At 43.0% G+C, this 21,635-nt stretch overlaps 1 protein-coding gene across 6 annotated transcripts in view; it reads left to right on the top strand.

The window, feature by feature from the left end:
* The window catches only part of GLI3 (GLI family zinc finger 3), a 232,096-nt gene that overhangs the window by 145,411 nt on the left and 65,050 nt on the right, over positions 1–21,635 (top strand). For all 6 annotated transcript variants that reach the window (XM_053359307.1, XM_053359305.1, XM_053359304.1 and 3 more), the window contains 3 exons: positions 6,280–6,485; positions 12,135–12,281; positions 21,018–21,219. In XM_053359307.1, the coding sequence (XP_053215282.1) occupies positions 6,280–6,485; positions 12,135–12,281; positions 21,018–21,219 (555 nt within the window). The remainder of the gene's footprint in view (positions 1–6,279; positions 6,486–12,134; positions 12,282–21,017; positions 21,220–21,635) is intronic.

The following is a 21,635-nucleotide window of genomic DNA, read 5'->3' as shown; positions in this document are numbered from 1 at the left end:
AAAAAAAGCCTCAACTCTTATCCAAGCAATTTCAGGATTTGAAAGAATAAAGAAGATAAAATGCAGAGACCTGGATATGAGAAATGCTGTTAATTTGGAAGCTTCTAATGGTTGTGAAGTCAACGGTGAAAGGGTCTTTAGCATTTAAATATGTGGCTTAGTGTAGCTGTGTGTGTTTGTGTTTGTGTGTGTGTGTTTGCATGGCTACATAGTTCTGCTTTCTTCTAATCAATCAGCGTCCAGGCAGACCCTATCGCCATCCAGGGTGCGATTTCAGAGCAGAGGACTCTTAATGACCACATGCAGCTCATCAGTTGCTCAGATAGCGGCCAGGGCGTCTTCCAAAACTGGTTGGGGTAGAATTTTTTTCTTTCTCTCAGTGCATCAATGAAACAAGAGGGCATCTTAAACAAATGCATATTACGTTAGCTTAGTTAGGAGTGAGAGAAGGTTAGAGACATTTCTTTGACCTTCCCTTTTTGGGGGTGGTGGGGTGGTGTTATATGGATATCTGCACACTAATGTAGTCTTGACAGGCTGCTTAAATCCAGCAAGAGGTGTCAGCAGGAGAAAACAATGAACACACATATTTCAGAAAAACGCATCGCACATATGCACTAATTTCAACATATATTCTGTCATATAAGGTGCCTTTCTTGAACTGGTTAACAAAGAAGCTTTTCAACCCTGATATTGTTGTGATTGAGTCATGGTGAATTGGATAAATAGTTTCAAAGTTTAGCCCACTGGAGGGGGCAAGTGTGAATTATGTCAGTTCTTTTGAGCTCACTGCAGAAGACATTTGAGCCTTTGACACCATATAATTTGCGGCTGAGTGATTGGAAAGAATTAATAGACACGAATTACTCAGAATCATTTACATATGTGTGCATTTACATATATCATCTCCTATCCAGACATCATATAGCGTTAGGCCTATTAAGTTTCAGTATCAGTAATGTGCCAAAATTTCGGTGCTTTCAAGTCACACTGATTTTATTACAAGAGTTGAGTCAGGGCAATTCATATGTTTGTGTTTTGGTTGGATGATGCCCCTCTCATAGTTGCTGCCTTACAGTTTGGCTTCTTTAACCCTTTTGCCAGGACATCATAAACTGCTAGAATTACATCTGCTTCACTCTTCTGGTGTGATTGGCACATTTCAGTGGCTGCTCCTATACAAATCTATCCAAAGAGTTTTTCAGTATAATTCTTCCTAGTTGCTGTTTACATGATGCTCAAGTGACAGCTGGCCCCTTAAGAAGTTCTTGCATGTTGCATAGACACAATGTCAGGATAAATCTCATGTGCGGAAGTCTTCACAAGTAGGTGGCTTGATATGGCAGCATCCAGCGATACAGGGACAGGTATATGGGAATAGGTCTCTGACACAAAAGTTTTTATTAAATTTATATACAGTGGTACCTCGGGTTAAGTACTTAATTCCTTCCGGAGGTCCGTTCTTAACCTGAAACTGTTGTTAACCTGAAGCACCACTTTAGCTAATGGGGCCTCTCACTGCCGCCACACCGCTACTGCACAATTTATGTTCTTATCCTGAAGCAAAGTTCTTAACCCGAGGTAGTATTTCTGGGTTAGTGGAGTCTGTAACCTGAAGCGTATGTAACCTGAAGTGTATGTAACCTGAGGTACCACTGTACTGCCCTTCTTCCAAGGATCACAGGGCAGTTTACTGTATAAAAACAGAAAAAAGACATAGCATAATAACAAACATAACAATAACCACCACCCTGCACCAGTTCTAAAGGCCATATATTGTTTAATTAGCCAAAGGCCTGGGAGAAGAGGAATGTTTTCGCTTTGCACCTAAAGAGACGGAATGAAGGTGCCAGGCAAGCCTCCTTGGGGAGATCATTCCCTCACAGAATAGGCCCATTCTCGTGTTGCCATCCTCCCCACCTCTCTTGGAGGGGTCACACAAAGAAGAGCCTCAAACGGAGAGCGCAGGGTCCAGGTCGGCTCATATGGAAAGAGGCAGTCCTTGAGGTATTGCAGTCCTGAACCATTTAAGGCTTTATAGGTCAAAACCAGTACTTTGAATTGGGCCCAGAAACTAATCAGCAGCCAGGCCAGGTTCGGCGTTATCTGCTCAAACCTCCTTGCCCCAGTGAAGCAATCTGGCTGCTGAATTCTGCACCGTCTTCAGAAGCAGCTCCATGTATAAAGCGTTTCAGTAACCTACAGTTTTAGTTAGTGCTTGCTTGTATCGTGGTTGACTTCCTGTCTTGACTTGGCTCAATTACTTGAATTATTTCTTTAGCGAAATCCTTTTAATGAAGCATCTTTATTTACAAACGGTGGTCCCAATCGCCTAGACTGATCTGCAGGGTAGGTTGAGGCTGTCAGAGAGCTATGGTGTTAAAATAGATTCTCTTCCTCTGTTGAAAGGAGTTTTTGATAGGAAATTATAGAGCTTTGCTCCCCAATAAGAGGAAGAGCTAGCTTTTAACCACAGAGGGGGGACAGCAAGACCTGAGAGGAGCGATGCTTGCCAACATTCCTCCTCACTATTCCAGACCCCCTGCGTTCCACACATTATGGGATGGGGTCGTGTGAGGGGATACTTCAGAAATTGGAAGTTTTTTGTTTTTGTTTGTTACTATGTTATGTATTGTTGTGTCTTTATATTGTAAATTGCCCTGTGATCCTCAGATGAAGGGCGGTATAGAAATTTGTTTGTTTATTTATTTATTTAATGAACAAATTCAAGGTGCAGGTTATAATTGCCATTTACCTGAGTCTAATGCACCATCGAATCTAATGCGCACCTAAATTTTCAGGACCCTGAAACCAAAAATAGTGTTTGCTGGCGAGTGTAAATGTGCCATCAAATCTAATACACACCTTAATTTTTGCGACGTAATTTGGCCAAAAAAGTTGAGCATTAGATTCAAGTAAAATACGGTATTTTTTCTTAACCTTTTTGTTTCAACCTTTTAGTTTATAACCGTTACATTTCACAAACATAACATTGAGTCTGGTGCTTTCTGCTCTAAAGAAAGCAAGACCATATGTCAATGGGTCATACAAATTTCCTGCCTGATCATTTTAGCAAGTTTACAAAAGCTGCTCTGTCCAGCTGCCTGGAAGAAAGTCTAACTCACTATAGATGACCAGGTGAATGACTCTACCAGGTTGGGTTATGAACTAATGGATTTCATTTTTGCCTCTTCTAGCTACTATACCTTCAGATAGAACTCGTATTTTATTTTGTTTTACTTTGGTACAAACCTAGTTTTGTGGAAGCTGTAAAAATGAATATAATGCTTTTTTCCCGAATGGGAGTTGAAGAAAACTCATCCTTAATGCAGTCAGTTTGCTTGTTGAGTGGTGAGAAACCCACTTTGGGACTCTTCAGTTTCTTTTCAAACTTGTACTTATTTTCTTTTCCTTAGAAATAATACTTAAAGTCAGCAACATCAAAAGAACTTGCTGCCCTTGGTGGTTCTCTTGGCTGCTGCCTGTGACTCTACTGTGTCTGTCCTAAATTAATTGGGGAAAACTGGGCCAAAAACCGTTTAGCTGAGGTCAGCCAGTTGGGGTGCTGCACGTTCGTGACAAGCTTAATGACAAGCCTTTGCCAAAGAGCAAGCAAGTTGGCTGAGACAGGCAGCCTAATAAAATGGCTTCTCTGTACAGCTTTCCATTTGCTGGCATCCCAGAGTATCCCGTCACTGAAGTATCATGTCAGGGGCCATCGCCAGGCAGGTGGTTTCCTTCTCGAAATCTTCCTCATTACGTTTGGGCAGCACCTGGGTTTAGGGCTTCTTTCTTGCTTTCTCACAGTTCCATGTTTGCTGTTAAAAATGTCCCATTTCACCTGGCAATCATTGTGTGGTTAATTAAATTACTGGATTGTCAGTCTGGCTCCACAATGGTTTGCTTTGCCCTGTTGAAGAAAAACAAACATATGGCGCATCTTTGATCTATTGTCGGCTGGTTGTGAAATTGCCCAATCAAAAAAGCATCCTCAAAAGCTGTCTTGTAATAGTTAGCAAACTCAGGATCAGCTGGATATAATTTGTTCCTAATTGAAGCAGGACAGTTGCAATAAGGATGGGCTAGCAAGCCAAGGAAAAAGGTAATAATTGTATTACTGTCATAATAATTTAAACAGTTTTTGCTCTGCCCTTCAACGGAAAAGCGGATTATATTCCATCAATAAAAACAAAATGTTCCAATCAACAGACTTAAAATATCCAGTTATGTAATATGCAACACAAAGGAAAAAAGAATTAGAAGGGAAGGAAAAAAGCAGTTTCGGCCGCCGTTTCTTAAAGTTGCATAGTATTTCTTCTAATGACTAGCTGGAGTGAATTCAGTTCTGAGAGAGGAGATGCCAAATGGAGCTGATGTCTCCACTGATCTGATTGAATTATTGTGCTCCCCTTCTCTCCCTCTGCTGCATCCTGATGGAATGCCTCCTCTTAGGTGAAATTTGATGGAGTGGAGATGGCTGCCATCTTTCCCCTTGCAATGCAGTCCTGTTCCATTACTGCCCTGATGAGCAAATGTTACATAGCTGCCCAGTGCACATATCTGCCAGTGACTTCAGGGCTCAGACCAGGAAGCTAAAGGTTGGCACCTAGCCTGGTGAGCATCTGACCCATAGACTGTGTGCCTCAGAGTCCTTTTGAGGCACAAAAAGAAAAGGAGTTGTGCAACACTGCTATTATTGGTTTGGGCCCCTTGGAGCAGGGCTGAGAAACTCGCCCACTCCCCCTGCTGAAGGAGGCACCCGCCACCGGCATTAGCAGCAGCAACCTGAGCGTGCAAGGATAACTCTACCACTCCTTCCTTCCCTCCCCAGCTTTTTTATTTTTATTTTACGTAAGCCCTGACATGGGGTAAAGGAGGCACCTCCTCTGGCTAGCAGGCAGCGGTGGCAGCCTGAGCAGAGGTGAATGGTACTCCATTCCGGAATGTTCCACTAAAAAAGAAGCACAGGGTGGGGTGGGGGAGAGACTCCATCCAAAGGCTCTACATCAGTCACCCCCATACTCGGCCCTCCAGCTGTTTTGGGGCTACAACTCCCATCATCCCAAGCTAACAGGACCAGTGGTCAGGGATGATGGGAACTGTAGTCCCCAAACAGCTGGAGGGCTGAGTTTGGGGATACCTGCTCTACATGTTGGGACTGGTAGCTCAGAAGGGTCAAGGTAAAGCAAGCTCTGCTCCCTCAGGAAGGCATTTCTCTTCTACAGGCTACTGGGGCTCCTCTCACACTGCTAGTGAATACTTTAATTTTGTTTTTCTATGTGAGTTAAGCATATGTAAACTGCATTACTACGCAGAATAATCAAATCTGTGATCTGTAATTACTGAGGTGATCCTGGCCTGATCGCAACAGCCACCATTAATGTTGCTGTCTCTAATATGCTGGTAGAGCATATGGGTTGCATGCAAAAGGGTGGCAGTTCAGTCCTCAGCGCCTCCAGGTAGAGCTGGAAGGGACTTCTGTTTGAATCCCAGAGAGCTGCTGTCACTCAGTGTATACAGTGCTGAGCTAGATGGATCAATGATCCATTTCCGTACCAGCCAGCTTCCTATGTTCCTCTTGGATGCGACTGGGCATAAGTGTTGTGTACAGTGGTACCTCAGTTTACAAACCTAATCTGTTCCGTAAGTCCGTTCTTAAACCAAAGCCGTTCTTAAACGGAGGCACGCTTTCCCTAATGAGGCCTCCCGCCACTGGTGCCCTTCCACCATTCAGCTTCCATTTGTAGACTGAGGTAAAGTTCGCTAACTGGAACACTACTTCTGGTTTTGCAGAGTTCGTATACCGAATAGTTCGTAAACAGGGCTGTTCTTAAACCAAGGTACCACTGTATTTGTAACTGTCGTTAATCATACAGACGACATAATATACTTGTCATATTCCTTGCAGGATGCATGATATTTGAGGTTGTAGGGTGCAGGGTGACAAACAGCTTTTTCATTTAAAAGTGTTGGTGACACACTTGCTAGCACTTTCAAAGGAGAAGGAAAAACATATTTCCTACAGCTTTTCTATCTGTGCAATGGGAAATATGCCTTGAGTCAACTAGTTGAACTTGGGTCCCATAGACAATCTTCGGGACAAATTAGTCACAACCCAACTCAGGTCCCATTGATTTCAACCAGCTTAGTCTGGATTCAACGTTGTGTGAATTGATCTTCGTTGTGGATAACAGTTAACTTTAAGTGAGGGTATGCTATATATTTTTTTTAAACAAACACACCAAACATATTGTATATTTTGTTCTCTTTCTCTTCTAGGCCTTCTGCTCTATCCGGTAGCCCAACATATTCGGAATTGCCGTTCATCAGAATATCCCCCCACAGGAACCCTGCTTCAGCATCAGAATCTCCCTTTAGCCCCCCTCACCCCTACATTAACCCTTACATGGACTATATCCGATCACTGCACAGCAGCCCTTCTCTGTCTATGATCTCAGCGGCTCGGGGCCTCAGCCCTACAGATGGTGAGTTTCAGACCGGCTTCCTGTTTGCTCTCATTTTGGCAGCAGTTACATTAATCTTGTCAAAGGATCTCTCCAGCTCCTTCCAATCAGCTGCAGCAGGTTTGTCAAACATTTATTATGTCATAAATGTTTCAATACTTCATCAGCCTATAGCTGGTCATTTGTACATTTCATTGAAACATCAACTAAAGGTACCATCTTGTTTGAAATTTTAAATAAGGAAATAAATTTATTGCTTCTAACTCCTGCCGCCATGGACTGCCTTTCTTCTTGCTTACCCCAGTGTAAAATAGGCAAGATAGCAATACAATGTATTGGAATCAGTTTGTGGCATTTAGCCATAGTCTCTTCCCAGAACTTTTTAAAAGGAGACAAACGTTTTGTCTTCATTCCATGGGACTGTGATTGTTTGTATTAAATTTAATTTGGAAAAAAATGTAATTCGTGCCAAATTTTTGGTAGGCAAAACATTATGAAGACAGATCCCCTTGAATTCAGAGTTATAAACCAAGAGTTTCTTTATGTTTAAAAGCATAAATTATCTTAATCCATCTAAAGTTAGTCATTGCTAGTTTCCATTGAAAGCAGTGGAACAAGTTAGTTGTAAACTAGTTTTCCCCATTGCTTTTAGTTGAACCATCTTAATATTAAGCCAGCTTTAAACTAGAGAGGGGCCATTTTATCAGCACCGTTTTATTTATCTGAATCAATTAGCCTTGCTTTCAAGGTTTGGATTTTATAATTATGAGTTGTACTTTTCACCCAACCCATGCTTAGATAAGAATACAGAAATCCAGCCTTGAGAATGGTTTCACATATATGCAGATTGATGGGAAAAGCAGCACAAGTGAATGCAAGAAAGATTTTTTTGCAAACCTGTTTTGCAAATTTCACATGTTCTAAAACATGTGTTCATCATCAGGGGCAGCTACGAAAATTACATAAATGTAACAAAACTCCAGAAACATTTAATAATTTCATATAAAAAGTATATGCATCTGCTGCTCCCCAGCTGGTTTTGCCTTTTTGTCTCCTGCTGTGTGGTGCAACCCTCCTTCCAGTTGCAGGTCCATATATATTGTCACGGACTGGTTAGACGCAAGGAATGGTGGGAGGAACCAGCTGGGGAATCACCAAGCGAAGAAGGCTCAAAGCCTGGGCAATAGTGGTGGGACAACGATGAGTGGTCAGAGGGAGAAGACAGGGAAGTGGAGGTGTCAGAAGCTGAAGGGATAACAGGGCTCAGTGAGTTGGGAGAGTCTGTGGCAGAGAGAAGTTCAGAATCAGAGGCAGAAGCTGAAGCAGGCGAGGAGGGAGGTCAAGAGGCAGATATGAGTCAGGCTAGCGAAGAGTCACGGGTGCCCCCCACCGCTGCTATGACAAGCTCCTCTCCCTGCCCTGACTTCCAGAAGAAGTATGAAACAGGAGGAGCAAAGACAGTCTGCATGCAGGCAGCGTCTCCAATTGCTTGCTCCAATTGAGAGCCAGTGTGGTGTAGTGGTTAAGAGTGGTAGTCTCGTAATCTGGGGAACCGGGTTCGCGTCTCCGCTCCTCCACATGCAGCTGCTGGGTGACCTTGGGCCAGTCACACTTCTCTGAAGTCTCTCAGCCCCACTCACCTCACAGAGTGTTTGTTGTGGGGGAGGAAGGGAAAGGAGAATGTGAGCCGCTTTGAGACTCCTGAAGGGGAGTGAAAGGCGGGATATCAAATCCAAACTCCTCCTCTTCTTCTTCTTCTTGCAAGAAGTCCTGAAGAGGAGGAGACCTAGACTGCTTTTAGTCACACAACGGATTTCATAGTGTAGGACCTACGGGGCATGAGCAACTGTGCTCATTAGGCCCGAAACTCAGCCAAGGCTGTAAAGATTGTGTTTCACTAATAAAAAGTTAACTCCAACTTTGAACTGTGGGATTTACAGACCAGCTTGCTCTGTGACATATATGCAAGCTGTGTGCTAGCATGTTCAGAAAGGGCCACCTTGGATAGTTCATGATTTGGCCACGTCCTGAGCCATTCGCAAGACCAAGAAATCTAGAATAAACATTCTTAACTGACTGAAAAAGTTTACTGATGTTGAGGAAAATAGAAAAAGAATGATTGTGTGAACCCACCCAAAGTTAATGTTATAAAATAATGCTAATGTAGGAACATCTAAAATTCCTGTGGAGAGAAAAGAAAACCAAGGTAGGTATTTCATCTGAGTAACGGGGGGGGGGGGAATATGTATGCTGGGCTCTGTTAACTGTACAGTAATAATACTGTAATTTGAGTATTTAAAATGGTAATTGCTGCTAAATTGAGCTATAATGGGTCAAATTAGCTAGCTAGTGTGTATGGAAGACAATTAGAATACTATTTTAATTAAGGGAAAAGTGCTTCCCACCACATATGAAAATGGCAGATTTACAAAACCGACAGTCTGCCTTTAGCTGAATTTGAAAAATGAGCTGTTCTCGCTGCCCAAATGGATAATACCGTAACTAATTAATCCTCACATATAAGAACATATACCTTTACAGATAATCCATTACTTATGGGTGCTTGTTCTTATGAGAATAAATTTTAATGACCTGTTGTCAATCAGAATTTATATTACATATGCAGGGCATTTGTAATAGTGAAAAAGAAAGTTTAGCTTTTCGTCTAAAACATTTAGTTAATTCCTCAAAACTTATAGGGCGTGTGTGTATGTCAGTACCTTGGTATTTGTTGAAAAATCCTATTTGGATATCAGTTATATATTGTTGGTCTCTAGATCTCCCTTGATCTACAGCTTTATATTTATATAGCAAGTATGTAATTTCTAATAATTTTTGTAAGAATTGCCATTAGGAACCTAGCTCGGTTTGTCTACACCAGGTGTGGGGAACCTTTGACACTCCCGGTGTTGCTAGTCTACAATTCCCATCCTCCCTGGCCATTGGACATACTTGCTAGGCTGATGGGAGTTGCAGTTCAGCAACACCTGCAGGGCCAAAAGTTCCCCACACTTTGCGTACCTTGACTGGCAGCTGCTCTCCAGAGCTTCAGCAAAGGTCCTTCACTGGCCTGCTTGGAGATGCTGGGGATCAAATGTGTACATGTTGGGCAACCAAATTAAAAAAGACATTTTCTATGTCCCAGGTGAAAATGAAGAGAAATAACTCCAGTACTACAAAACTTAACTTTCCAAATAATGAAGTTTAGCAAGTTGCATGCTGGTTTCCTTTTTCACCATCTCCTGATCATTGCCTTTAAGGCAATCAGTTTAGGTTTCCCCTATGATCAGAAGAACACAGTTGCCCCTTCCCTGAGGCTATGGATTGCAGGGAAGATTGGTAGTCATGGGCAATCTGTCTTTTCAAGAGAGCCAGTGTGGTATAGTGGTTAAGAGCGGTGGACTCGTAATCTGGTGAACCAGGTTCGCTTCCCCGCTCCTCCACATGCAGCTACTGGGTGACCTTGGGCTAGTCACACTTCTATGAAGTCTCTTAGTGCCACTCACCTCACAGAGTGTTTATTGTGGGGGAGGAAGGGAAAGGAGAATGTTAGCTGCTTTGAGACTCCTAGGGGAGTGATAAAGCGGGATATCAAATCCAAACTCCTCCTCCTCCTCCTCCTCCTCCTCCTCCTCTTCTTCTTCTTCTTCTTCTTCTTCTTCTTCTTCTTCTTCTCTGAGCTGCTTGCTGTGGAACTCTGGGAAGCATTGTTTGAAAAGCACCTCACTACAGAATTCAGCTAGCTCTTACTACACTAATTCTGTAAATCACCCTGCTCAGTAAAGCTAACTTCTTACCCACTCTGTTCTTTGAGCAAGAAAGGAAAGTGAAGGCGTTTCTTCGTTTCAGAAGCAAAGCATCTTTCAGGGAAAAGAATGCCAGTAGTGTAATTTATCTTTATGTGCTCATTTCATGCCCTTGCAGGTTCGCCAGACTTGCCTTTTAAAGTTTTCAGCTAATGTTATTGTTAGTTAACCCAGACACTTATGTCAGAAAGCTCAGGAAGTATTTTAAGTGTGTCTGGAAAGATACTGCTGTTGTCTAATACTGTAAAACTTTAAAATCAATGATTTCCTGGAAGGATTTTTGCCCCACTGTTTTTCTCCAACATTTTATGGATGGTGAAGTGGTATAAGAAGGGTTTTATGCTGAAAATCCAACTAGTAATTCAAAAATACATTAAACATTCTTAGTTTGCTTTTCATTCCTAAGTATAAGTATAAAATTCTGAAAACTGGATTTTCTATAGATTTACTTTCATAATGTTAAGGCATAATCTCACAATGACATAGGCTGGGGTCCAAAGAAGGGCTGTGTATGAGGAAGAACTGTGCACACACTCGGAACGTCGCTTGCTCTTTTTGTTGAACCAGTTCTGATTCCTAAAGAGACAAGCCACATTTAAAATTGCCCTGAGGTTTGCCTCTTTAGCCTCCTGCTCAGAAACTGCTTTTCGCTCAGCTCCATTCTTTCCAGACACCTTCTTTCTTGTAAGTGGCATCCTTTTTGACACCCTTAGTAGACCACCTTAGTTTGTGCCTAAGGCAGGAAGCTGAAATCCCGATTCATTGTGCATGTGGCGGTTGGGGCTTCAACCACTCCACCAGTCTCTGCCTCCCAATTGGTGCCAGCACCACTCCTCCAGCACCAAATGTACAGGTGTGTGGAAGTTCTGCTAGTGGGACTCCCACCAATAGTGGCCTATGGGAAGTCTCCAAATGGAGCAGGAGAGGGAAGGACTGAGCCAGCCTGGGTTTCACTGGATCCCAAGTTGGCCCATCAGCCGTCAGGTGAGGACATTGGGCATGATCACTACACCAGATCCAGGCTAGCATTGAGTCTGTCTGGGATTTGCCTGACCTTCTGACCTAGCTTGGGTGAGCGGCAAGGCTGCAGATGCCAGTGGTACCTCTTGCTGCTGCCCAGCCAGGGTGAAACTTGCTATTCCAACTTTTCAGTAACAAGCTGAAGGACATTCGTTCCCACTTCTGCTATTCACTCCATTGAAATTCATTTTACAAATGCATATAGCAATAAAAGTACTGTGTTTGATCCAGAGCAAGATCCACTTAGGTCCTTCTGAAATCAGTGGGAAACAAATTAGACACAGCTAACTTTTCAAATAGATTTCAAAAGGACCTAAATGCCAAAAGGACCTGGAACTATTCTCCTACCCTAGGGAGGCTAGACTGGCTCCCTCCTTGTTGTCCTTCTGCCAACGGGCTTTTGGGAACTGACGGCTTTTAATGAGGGGGCTAGTGCCATGCTGTTTTTGTTGTGAGTGTATGTTTTTTGTAAGTTTTAATTCTTTTAATGTTTAATTGCTTTTTAATGATTTTTCAATGTTTTTAGCTATTCTTATTTTATCACTAAGCCACTTTGAGACCCTGCCAGGAAAAAATGGTGGGAGAAATATAAATATATACAGCCACTAACCTTCTTTGGATCCCAACCTGACTGTGTGCCAGCAAACATATTGGTGAATTCTTCACATTACCACTTTGCAGGGTGTTTTGAAAACAAATACCTTATCACAGCTTGCATGATATTAAAGGGGGGGGGGGAACCACACAAATTGCTATCATTATAGGCAAGAGAAAGAAGAAAATGAAACTCTGCATCCTGTTTGCCACATGTCATTTAATGAAGCTTTTTATGTCCTGTTTTTAGCTCCGCATGCTGGAGTTAGTCCCGCTGAATATTACCATCAGATGGCTCTCCTGGCAGGGCAGCGCAGCCCATATGCCGACATCCTTCCATCAGCTGCCACGGCAGGAGCCAGCGCTCTTCATATGGAATATCTTCATGCTATGGATAGTAAGTGATGTTGCTACCAAAGAGGTGAATTGAAAATTATGAACTCGGTGAAAACGCCGGATCGGCAAATAATTTGAATGATGGGATGGAGCTGTTGTCAGTGGAGACACGAGACCTGTTAATATTGTCTCAGAGTACGGGCCTTCAGCTGCTGGTTTGAGACCACGGGAGCTCTTCTGCCATGCAAAATACATGGGAAAAGGTTAAGAAATGAGCCCCCAAAGGCCCATAGGGGCTCTGGGTCTGAAAAGGCTGAAAAGTCCTGGTCTGGGGGTTTAAACAGAAAGGATTTTGGGGTGACCACTATTTTCATTCGTAGTGGCAGCATATTAGTCTGTGATCCAAAATAACCAGTGAGAGACCCATCATCACATGCCTGCAATGATTCTTCCCACTTTTCTTTCTCTTGGCCCCTGAATCTATGACATTGTCAATACTACTACAGTATTACACTCTACAAGGTTTCATGAACGGTGAGCCGCTCCCCCAGGAAAGAAGGGGGGAAGTCTGTCTCAGAAGAACTTACATTCTGAATTTTTGCAGAGGAGAAGTCCTAACAGTGGCATGTCTGTTAGGACAGAGCCTCCCTCCTGACATTGGCTTTGCTGCTGCTTACTTAGACGTGGCTGGGGTGTGGCAGGACAGTGACCAGCGTGGGGCTGTGTGGGTGAACTGGTGGCCACAGTGGTGCACCCACATGACCCCAACCTTGCAACTGCCCTCCTTGCTACCACCTCCAGATAAGCAACATCTACACCAATGTTGGGAGGGTGGTTCTGTGGCTCCACCCCACCGCAGGCACTGCTGCTGAAGAAGACAACAGAGGGTGGGGAGCTTTTACAGACAGAAACACCCAGACGTGAATTGTCTGCATGGAGGTGTTTGTCTGCAACAGCTACTGCTGGCCCAAGACCTTTTGCTGCGCAAGATGACAGCTCTCCCATTCCATATACAGGACTGGCAACGGAATCTTACTTCAGCACTGGTGAGGGGACTGCATCCTTCACCACACCTGAGGGCCCCAGGTTATCAGACGGGGTGCTGGGCAGGCCATATCACACACAAAGATCTGTTCTTCAGCAGCTCAGTGCTGCCCTATACCTCCCAGCACCTGCTACCATAGGTGGGTAGAGCCATTCCTGGAATCATAAAAGAGTTCCCAAACATTTTTGATCTTACTCTCATGTAAAAACGTTTGCTGTATGTAGAATTGTGACCCTTCAAAAGTAAAGATATAGATTTGGCAAAGTCTTGAAAAGGGAAATCCACAAAAAGCCATTTTTATTTGTGGCTCGATTGGAAAATACAAAACGTTCTTCAGTTTGCTGTTTGCCAAATTCATTTTTTACTGACAAAGTGAATTTTTCCCAAAGGCAATTTTGTAGCATTTAAATAGTTGTTATTTGTGCCATTATTCATTTTCCTTGTAAACATTATTTTTAAAGTTCTGTATCATTTTACACATTGCATAGAAGCTAGCACAGATAGGCCAGTGGACTTGCTATTGAGTTTGTGCAGAGAGTTACAGCCATTTCTGCTCTCTGAAGGGTCCATGTCACTGTCATACATTTTTACATGTATACTTACGACATCTTAGGCATATCCTTACAATGTAATTGCTCTCAACTCCTGGAGTTGGAAAGGGTTGAGAAACCATATGGGCATTCTGCTGCCATAAGAGCTGGCTCATCTTTAGAGTTGCCACTGAAGACTGACCCAGGTATCACCAAAACCGTTATGGAGCTAAAAGAAGACACACGTGAATTAGATACGTTTTTGGAACTGAAAATAACACTGTTTCATTCAGTCCATGGAGAAGATCCAAGTATAATTTGGTCTGTTTATATTTAGTTATAATTGCTTTGCTGCTAATGGCTGATGATGAATACGATACTTAACTCTTATTTTGAAGGAAGTGGTACTAGACAAGTTCATACAAAGATAAACCAACTATAATATATGGGTATTGCTGAGATTCACAGAAAACCACTTTGTAGGATTTGGGAGATGGCAAGGCAGTCTGCGTTGCTACTATCGGTCTGCATTGCAGATGGTTTTGTTATATATATGTCAGTATAACGAGAGATTCCAGCCCCTCCCACACCTTTCAAAGGGCTACTTGAAGGCACGTGTGCTCCAAAGGGAAGGCAAAGGAGGAGATACACAAGCCAGGAGCTCATCTGTGCCTAATAACAATAAGTTCTCGTGTATTACGTATTTTATATTGCTTGAAAATACTGTTTCAGTTCTGAGAAAACTGCTTTGAGCTTCAGAAGAACGGCATACAAATGCCATAAGGAAGGAGGGAAGGAAGGAAGGAAGGACTGGGATTACATCCAGATTCAATACAATTCATGTTAATAGCTTCTGGGTAGCTAGTTTGCTTTGTTTGCTATGTTTCATTAGGCACGTGTCAGTGACAGCTGAGGTGGCACTTACCAAGGCAACTGTTGCGTGCACTGAATAGACTTAGCCCTTGGTGCCTTCCAAGTGAATCCACAGGGACAGCCAGAAGCTTGCTGCTTCCCACAGGGATCTGGTTGGCCACAGTGAGAACAAGATGGTGGACTGGATGGACCATTCTGGCATTCTTAGGTTTATGAGTTGGAGGTATAACTTCTAAAGCAGGGAGCCTTCTCTACCTGTGCAGCTTCCCAGTGTGTTAGAACCCTGGAGCATCTTAATTGTGCAGGGGAGCTACCTGAGTAGGAAAGGTTCCTTGCTGCTGAACTGATCCCTCTAGCTCATGGAAGGGACAGGGAGGAAGCAGAGCTAGCCTGCGCATCCTTGCTCTCCTTCACTGCATGAGGGATTTGGAATGCCTGAATATGGTTTTGGTCTCTTGTGCTTATCAAGCTCATGATACAAAGCTGTCATTAGGAATCGAATCCACGCGTGTTATGGAGTCTAATTGCCCAATCCCTCTCCGCGGCAATAAAGGGGCATCTCTGAATGTGTGCAAAGATGCTAATGTACCATCCTCCTATCCATCACAGCAGGACAAATGTCTTAATGCCCATGCTTTATCCAGGGCAGGGGACGTGTTCAAAAGGTCTGTGTGTGAAGGAGGGCAGTCTTATGTACAGGAACTCTGCGCAAAGGAGATGTCCAGGCCCCTTAGTTTCTCTCTTTCAAGCATCTGTACATATACAATTTGCAGCTCCTGAAGACATCATTTGAAATATCATGTTAAAGAGCACTTTTTATAACTGGATGGACTTCGCTATACACCTGTGTGCCTAAATGTGCATATGAATCATAGAATCATAGAGTTGGAAGAGACCACTAGGGCCATCGAGTCCAACCCCCTGCCAAGCAGGAAATACCATCAGAGCACTCCTGACATATGGTTGTCAAGCCTCTGCTTAAAGACCTCCAAAGAAGGAGACTCCACCACACTCCTTGGCAGCAAATTCCACTGTCGAACAGCTCTTACTGTCAGGAAGTTCTTCCTAATGTTTAGGTGGAATCTTCTTTCTTGTAGTTTGGATCCATTGCTCCGTGTCCGCTTCTCTGGAGCAGCAGAAAAGAAAATATGACTCAAGACGATTTCTTTTCCCCCTCCTTCTGCAGCAGAGTGATTAGTGACTGCTGTCAGAGAGCCTAGTGGTAGGAACTGGGCCAGGCAGGGAGGTCAGTGTGCAGTGCTTTGCTCCTTCTCCCTCTCTTTTCGCTGAGTGTAGACTTTAGTTTGGGATGCTTCTTAAGGCGATACCATTTACTTGAGCTTCATTACAGCATCAACTCTTTATATTGTTATTAAGGACTGTTTCCTGTATTAAAAACGTACACAAATGCACAGCAGCATTATGCAAATTGCTTGTTTTTAAACCGTAAATATTGAATTAAATTAAGAGTGAATCGTGGGAAGGTCATATAGCCTCACCTTCCCTATTTGATGAGAATTTGTTTAGTCAGGCAATAGGTTCTTTTATCTAAACAGAGGATGAAGCTAGCCTTTTACTTTGTAAAAACTAATTAAAACTATCTTAACTTGCATGGGTGTACAGTAAATTAATTGTCATTAAATAGGAATCTGAATGTCCTACCATTCATCATGCCAAAGAAACTCCTTTCTTCCTTGTCAGAATTTTAGATGAGAAAAGGAAAAACAAAACAATTAGCAAGAAGCCAAGATTAAGATGCTAAAAACAGCAACGAGAATGCCCATGTTTGCATTTCATAGCTAAGTTCTACAGTCAGTGCTGTGCAGTGCTGTCTTACAAGTCAGATGCATTCTGCGTCATTTTGTCAAGAAAAATTGCATTTGGTAGTTTTCCTAATTATATGTTTTCAGATTACTGTGGGCCAGCCTCTTGGATACTCCCTGCTGATCTTGGATAACCCCTGTTGATCACCAAAATTAGGATTGTGAGTGCCTCGTGGCAGGGACTGGTCTCTTTTTGATGCTGCAGATACGTAAATTAGTATTAGTAATCTTCTTTAAGAATGTTCCAGGTGCCCATATATAAATCTGTCTGTCCTGAGCTGCTTCATCATTGTGGACAGGAAAGATAACCCGAAGAAATCTGAGAGGGGCAGGAAAGTGGGAAGGGTGAAGCCCCAGCTTCATCCAGATGCACAGTCCTCTTGGAACATCATTAAGGAGCGACACCACAGTGAACAAGAAGTTTATTTTGCAACACCATCAGCCAGGACACTGTTGTCAGCTATCCACTGCCACCTTAACTCTTTGCATGCTAAAAATTTGAGCTCTAGCTGCCAGGAAAAAGTTTCCTTTCCTACTACAGTGGTACCTCGGGTTAAGTACTTAATTCGTTCTGGAGGTCCGTTCTTAACCTGAAACTGTTCTTAACCTGAAGCACCACTTTAGCTAATGGGGCCTCCTGCTGCTGCTGCTGCCGCGCCGCTGGAACACGATTTCTGTTCTCATCCTGAAGCAAAGTTCTTAACCCGAGGTACTATTTCTGCGTTAGCGGAGTCTGTAACCTGAAGCGTCTGTAACCCGAGGTACCACTGTATAGCAGGAAAAGTGTGTAAAGATAAAGAAAGGTGAAGCAAAGGCAGATAATGACATAGACAGAAATTTTGGCTGGCATTAACCCACCCAGCCATCAACTTACCCTTCTTAATAGCCTCTGAATAAGAAGAGGAGGAGGAGGCAAAGGTCTGAGGTCGGGGTCTGAAGCAACAGCAAAGATGGATGCAGAGGCTGAGGAAGGCGAGGTAGAGGGGAAATCAGATGGCAATGGAAGACAGTTGGTGTAGCGCCTGGTACTTGTTACCAGTAATAGTAACAAGTAGTATCTGCAACAAAAAGTTGCAGTGTTATTTCTAGAACTTCAACCCAGAACCTCAGCATTTTATATCAAAATAGGAAGGTGTGTAAGGGTGTGTGTTGCTTTAAGGGTGTATGTTGCTATATAGTGCTGGGGGTGGGTGAGTTTTTTAACCTTGTGACACACTTCCACCAAACATTTAAGTTCAGCATAATCAATTCCAGTATAATCATCTTATGGTCCACCAACCATGAACACATAGTATAATCTGTTAGGAGCTGGGGCGGGCCCATTTCCATTCTTCCTGCCACCCCCCCCCCAAAATTTTCCATTCTGCTCCCCAAACTAATCCCGTATCATGCTGTGTCTTAGCTGTTCTCAGTTGTATAGTTAAAATTTACCTGGTTTATGATTCCTTTAGAACCTCTCTGTCTTTCTCGGTTCAACAGCCACCACCATTCCTTAAGTCCTTGGACCTCAATGTTGCTTCTTCGGCTAGGTGTGTTTTTTAAATAAAAAAACCCCAAATCTTTAAATTTATATAGTCTTTCATGCTTCTGCATGTGTAGTGTTCCCACTGAGCATGCTAGAACCACTGATGAATTTTGGGTTGGCCCCAGTTCATTTCCAGCCTTATAAGCCATGCTGTAAGGAAGAATAATGCTAGCGGCAGTGGCCTTCATGCCTAGGATGGAACAGATCAATCTCTCCAACTTTTTATCAAGAAAATTGTTATTTTGTGAGAGGTTTGCCCCAGATGCTTGGTGCAGCTCCTAACCCAGAAGTCAAAGGTTCCTTACAAATGCTTCTTAGTTCACATGGAACTCATCTAGTTATATTCACAATAGGAAGCATTTATTTTAGGGTTAAGGTCAATACGCTTAAATGAACTATGGCATTTTAAACACATACACCCTTCCGATTTCTGTATTCATACCATTCCAAAATGATACATACCTGATTGAAACAAAACATAGCATCACCCCTAAGAATGCTCAGAGCCCTGAACGTCTGGTGTTCAGTGAAGTAGGGAGCCAGTGTGGTCTAGTGGTTAGAGAGTGTCAGACTATGACCTGGGAGAGCAGGGTTCGAATCTCACTCAGCCATGAAGCTCACTGGGCAGCCTTGCATCAGTCATTCACTCTCAGCCTAACCTACCTCACAGGGTTATTGTGAGGATAAAAAGGGGGGGAGAAGTGTGCCCCCCTTGAGTCCCTTGAAGGAAGGGTGGGATGTAAATGGGTTAAATAAATCGGCATCAGACATGATCACCCTACTGCCACTGGGTGCTCGCTGGAGACTGTTGCGCTCGCTGGCACTGCATGGCAGTGTTGGCATCTTCCTCGTTCGTTGTCTATTTAAAAAGAAACTATTTAAATGTCGCTTCTGCACTTCTTTGTGTCCTTAATTAGATGGCCTTTAGTTGTAAGCTTTAATAACTTTTTAAATCTAAGGCAAATAAAAAACACCGCCATTCTCAAGTATCAAAGCGCTGTATTGAATTGAAGTAGCAGACAAGCACACAGTAACCGCCAGGCCTGTAAAATAGAGATGAAAAAGGTTAAATTATAAGGAGCCTGAGGAATAAAAAAATCTTTACATTCACTTTTAAATGCTGACTCGTCAACGCGGTATCCGGAGCAAGATTGGAACAACATGGAGGCCTGCTGGTTATACAGATGTAGAAGAAGCAAGAAGAGAACCACAGTCCAGATGGCAGATAACTGACACTCTTGCTGGCAGCCTTATCTGTGGGGTTATGGCCAAAGAGAGTCCCAAAATGAGGTGCAGATGGGAACGTAACTAGAGATCAGATCATGTAGTGATAGAAGCAATAAAGCAAGCATTCAAATACCAAGTTTAAGACTTTGAACAAATGCACAGCAGGGGGAGATCAGGAGACTCAGCACTTTGTTGGTGCTCTGTCATGTTTATGCAATCGCCGCCCCACAGTCTTCTTGGTCCAGACATCATTAGAGGCAGCATACTGGGCTGGGGTGTGGGTGTGTGTTGTGTGTTCCAACCAATAGGACTAGTCTTCTTTTCTTGAGGTAAGGAGAGGAGTAGTATTAGTAGAAATACTAGTGAAGAGTGGAAAAAGTAGAACATTAAAGTGGGGATTTTGAATCCCTTGAATGAAAAGCATTACCAAGGTGGTTGGTAGAATAGATATGCCACTTTGGGCGTGTCAGACAAATGTAAATGCAGACCCTCAAGGGTTAACTGCATCCTTCAATCTTCCCCACGAAACTGGACATAAAATCCCTTGGCTGGATCATAACCTGCATTTATTAGTGGAAAGGGAATTCCACTGCAGTTGCTCTGAGAACTTCCAAGCTTTAATTTTAAAAACCTGCAAAATAGTTTCATATCCACTTTTCAAATGGTGGATAATAAAATGCCAGAGGTGTTTTACAAATTGTGTAATGAAGCCTTACAGCTGATAAGCCCAGTCACGTGAATAAATAGTGAAAGAGCTGTTCACAAATCAATGAAAGAGCTGGTGTGAAAATAGTGTTTAAAGCATAGCTACAAAATGCCAGATCTGGGGCAGTGAATGTGCCCCTCCAGGAGACTCTGTTAGACTCCCAGGACTCGCCATAGGTCATGCCTTGTCACCAGCCCTACTCTGCTCCCTCTCTGAGTGATTCTGCCTGACTGGAATGTGTCACTGGACTGAGATAATGCAGATGGGGATGAGGGGGGAGCTGGGCAAGGAATGGTCTTCTGGCTTTTGTGTGGCTGGAATGAAGCAAACACACCCATTGCTTTGCTTGATTTGACTGTTTCCATCCCTGCTATGTGGCGCCTGGAAAACCGCCCATGCCCTTGGGCTGAAAAAGGTCCCCAGTCTGTCCGTTTGGGCTTGGCCATGGCTTGGGGAAAATCACTCTCCCAGCCTGTTGCTGGGAAACTTTAAAACCACTGGGAGCTCCTGGGAGCAAAGGTGAGATAGATATGTCCTAAATGCTTTAAAAAGGATATTATTTTATTCACGCTTATCTTGAATTCAGCATTGTTCAAACAGAAATTATGAACAAACTGAAAACAGAATCTTGATCTCCATTTGTGTTTTAGAAGTCCTTGTTGGCTTTTTTCATTAATGTGGTAGGGCTTTGGGTTCGCCGGTAGCTCAGATTTGAACCACTCCGTCTCCTTGCTTCTAGTGAATTAATGATGTGAATGTCTAAGCAGCCATCAGATTCATAAATCACCAGAAATGAGAAGGATAACACATAAAAGTCTTTTCCTTTTGTTTAGCAATTTATCATTTTGCTTGCACATTAATAAACAGAGCTCCCCTGAGGTAAGCAATGGAAAGATAAATTTTTCTTCCTAATTTTCTTAAATCGTAGCCAGTAGATCATAAGTGGAAAGAGTGGGCTTGTCAAAAGCACGTCGTACTGCTGTGGCGACTCTTTATATCCATAGCCAGTAGTAATAAATAAAGAGGCTCAGGTACTTGGGTAGATAATTGTTTTTGTTTACATAACAGGCGCCAGGTTTCCAAGTCCCAGGCTGCCATCTAGACCAAGCCGAAAGCGAACACTGTCCCTATCGCCTCTGTCTGATCATAGCTTTGACCTTCAGACCATGATCCGGACATCTCCAAACTCCTTGGTCACAATTCTCAACAATTCCCGTAGCAGTTCTTCAGCAAGTGGTTCCTACGGCCATTTATCTGCAAGTGCAATAAGGTAAGGGCTGACAACATACAGGGATGATTGATGTATATAAATCGTGCAAGAGTGAAACGCCTTATTTGGTGTTTTAGATACTTTTATTAACCACTCTTTATCGTGTCCCATCAAAAGGAAATTAAATTAAAATTTCTAAATGAAGTTGCAGTTTTGAAAAGCTGATTTCTGAGGTGCATTTAGTATAGCACAGCTTTCCAGAAAAACAAAAGACCCACAGCAAGCAAAGGTGTTTGGATAAAATGCTTTGGGCACAACTTTTGAAGAGCATTCTAGTTGTGCAACCCTTTTCTGGTTATGTTTGCACGGATGCATGTGGCCCTCAGTTCAACAGCATGTACCGCTTACTAACTGCTTTGGAGGTCATAGTTTTGGTGAAATATAAGGATGTTGGGAGGCTGCTGGAGTGGAAAACT

This window comes from Podarcis raffonei, chromosome 12 (genome assembly GCF_027172205.1).
Source record: "Podarcis raffonei isolate rPodRaf1 chromosome 12, rPodRaf1.pri, whole genome shotgun sequence".
Taxonomy (NCBI): domain Eukaryota; kingdom Metazoa; phylum Chordata; class Lepidosauria; order Squamata; family Lacertidae; genus Podarcis; species Podarcis raffonei.
This window is presented reverse-complemented; position numbering and strand designations above follow the sequence as displayed.